The sequence below is a fragment of the Bison bison genome, unplaced genomic scaffold (genome assembly GCF_000754665.1).
Source record: "Bison bison bison isolate TAMUID 2011002044 unplaced genomic scaffold, Bison_UMD1.0 scf7180017864063, whole genome shotgun sequence".
In the NCBI taxonomy this organism is placed as follows: Eukaryota; Metazoa; Chordata; class Mammalia; order Artiodactyla; family Bovidae; genus Bison; species Bison bison.
Genome location: NW_011494635.1, coordinates 16,357,728 through 16,360,396, shown reverse-complemented (window position 1 = coordinate 16,360,396; position 2,669 = coordinate 16,357,728). Strand labels below are relative to the sequence as shown.

Here is a 2,669-nt window from a genome sequence, read left to right as displayed (position 1 = left end):
TCAGGATGCAGGCTCTGCAGACGCAGTCCTGCCCCGGGTAGCAGCAGCACTGGAGCCCTCTCTGCACCCATCCACATGGGGATGGCCAGGCTGCCCCATGGGGAAGGGCGGGCGGGGTAACCCTGGACCTTGCCTTGCTAATGAAGGGAGAATAAGAAGTCCACTCACGTCCAGGGCCTTGTCCTCAGGTCGGGATCAGTTCCTGGCCGCACAGGACCTGGGCCCAATGGGCAGACTCTATGTGTCTGCACCTGGCCTGTCTCCCCACCCCAAGTGAGTGTTCAGCAGTCAGTGACACCCTCCTTCCAAGTTCTGCTTTTCACCCATGGGCCTTACCTGACCACAGCGGGGCCTCTGTCCCGTGCTGCTCCTTTGTCCTCCCAGTGCCGGCTTAGGATGGGGTAGCTCCCCTTCCTGCATGGGGACTGGCCCCAAGGTCCCATTACTCTGCCTCAGACTCTCATGGTTTTCTGACTCCTGGCTTTGTGGTGGCCATGGAAGGTGGTGGGGAGGAGGGGCCTCTGCTCTCCATCACAGAGAAATTTTGAAATGCTGTGGAAAACAATATCGATACAATTAAGTATTCCAAAGTGCTTAGTTGGCCGCTTGCTAAGTTTACTTAAACCCTGTTTAACGGGTTCATTAGAAGCGGTGAGCACTGGGGAAATTCATTAACAGGAAGGCGGCCCCTGCGTTTGACTGTAAATTGGTATTGATCAGGCCTGGCGGAGGCTGGGCGCAGGCCACAAAGAGCCAGGTGAGGGCCGGCCACCCTGGGCGCCCGTGGGAGCCACCCGCCGCCGGCACAAGCAGCGCTTTAGGTGGTGATGCGCCAGGAGTGGGAGGAGGGGAGAGGACGGGTGAAGAAGAGAGCGAGGGACGAGGAAGGGTGTTGGCTGAGGTGGCGGTCAGCGCAGGGAGGCCGAGCCGGCGCCAGTCCCTCACCGGGCTGGGTGTCTGCTCTGTGGCCAGGCCCAGGTGCCGAGGGAGCTGGCCACGGCCCGGGCCCCTTCCTAGCAGCTTCCAGTCACCCTCTGGGGATGCAAGATCCACCTGCAACTGTCTTTCTCATGCACATCTTCAGAGACGGGGCCTGAGCCCTGCCCTCGGGCCCTGGCTCTTGGGAGGCCGAATCACCAGAGACCCGCCCAGGAAGCCGCCCAGCTGCTGCCCAGGTAAGGCCTGCCTGCTTCTCGGTCATCTGTGCCTGCGGCCAGGCGTTCTGGCTCTCTGCTGGCTCTGACTACCCTGCTCCCTGGCCGCCCGTGGCGGCGTCCTCCCGAGTGCTGTCCCTTCATGCAGTCCCCCGCCACGCGCACTTGGCCAGGATGGCGGTGCTTAGGTGGAGGGGAGGTGCCGTCAGGAGGAGGGAGTGGCTTATCCTTCCTGGGCCACGGGTGGGAGGTGCCATCCTGGGTCCTTTCTTGTGTCACTGATGCAAAACTAAACAGATGTGTGGTGATCGAGGGAGTCCTGAGACTTTAGAGATATGTTGTCTACATCTGCCCTTCCTGACTGTGTGTGTGTGTGTGTGTGTGAGAGAGAGAGAGAGAGAGAGAGAGAGAGTGTGAGAGAGAGCAGGGCAGAAAGGGGAGGGCCGGGCCAGGGGGGCCGTGGGGATGCAGGGTGGGGTGTGCTGACTCCAGGGTCCAGGGCAGCTTCTCAGGGGGCCCTTCCCGCACCCACAGCCATGCCCGCTGGACTACCTGCTTGGGAAACATACTTCTTTATGTGCCCATATGGACCTGCTAAGCTATGGAATGTAAAGAAGTATGTATTTCAGGTCGGGAACTCTCTCGCTGGAGGAAGGGGGCAGCACGCTGGGCGGGGCCGCCCAGGGGACAGACAGACGGGCAGCTGTGGCCGGCCGGGCCTCTGTGGGAGGCGGCCTGGTCGTCGGTGGCCGGCCTGTCCCCGGCCGGTATTGTTCTGTCACTTTGCCTGTGTCAGCAGGTGGAAGCGTTCACCAGACATTAAATATTCAACGTGCTGACTGCGGCAGAGGGGAGGCAGCCTGTGGCAGGCATGGGGTCCACCGGGGGGGCATGTAGGGGCTGGGGGTGCAGGGGCACTGGTGGCTCTGGGGCATCACTTGTTGCCACCCTGGAAGGTGCCTTTGCCAGCAGAAGGGGCTGTTTGTGAGATACAGGCAGGAAACTGCTCAGAGGAGAAGCAGAGTAACCAGGAAGGATGGGCCAGCTGCCTAGGAGGGAAGGGGTTGGGTGGCCACGTGCAAGGGGCTTTTTGAGGGAGAGACACTTGGTCTTTGCTGTCAGGCCGTCTGTGAGGCAACGGTGAGAGCACCATGCGGCTCAGCCTCCCTAGCTCCACGCCACACTCTAAGACACCCTGAGACACCCTCTGAGACACCCTGGGCCCAGCATTTCTGGGGCACCTGTGATGCATAAGACAGGAGACCAGGGCCTAAGCCAGGCAACTTGAGCCCCTCGTCCCACTCTGCCCCCCAGACCCCACACTGCTCTGATTTTCAGCGACTCTGGCTGAAAGCGCTTTGCTGTGTGAAGGACGGTGGGGTCACGCTGGCCAGTGTGGTGGGGGCCAGGACCCAACCCACCTGTCCTGCCCCAGCCAGGTCCCAGGCAGGACAGGGGCTGGAGTGATGTCCTCTGGGTCCCATGGCTGGACCGTGAGCCCCCAGGCACTAGGGG

At 61.6% G+C, this 2,669-nt stretch overlaps 1 protein-coding gene across 1 annotated transcript in view; it reads left to right on the top strand.

Annotated features, from left to right (window-relative positions):
- Positions 1 to 494: 494 nt before the first annotated feature.
- The window catches only part of LOC104986204, a 30,334-nt gene continuing 28,159 nt past the window's right edge, over positions 495 to 2,669 (top strand). The window contains exons 1-2 of the mRNA XM_010836656.1: positions 495 to 504; positions 657 to 1,175. Of these exons, the coding sequence (XP_010834958.1) occupies positions 495 to 504; positions 657 to 1,175 (529 nt within the window). The remainder of the gene's footprint in view (positions 505 to 656; positions 1,176 to 2,669) is intronic.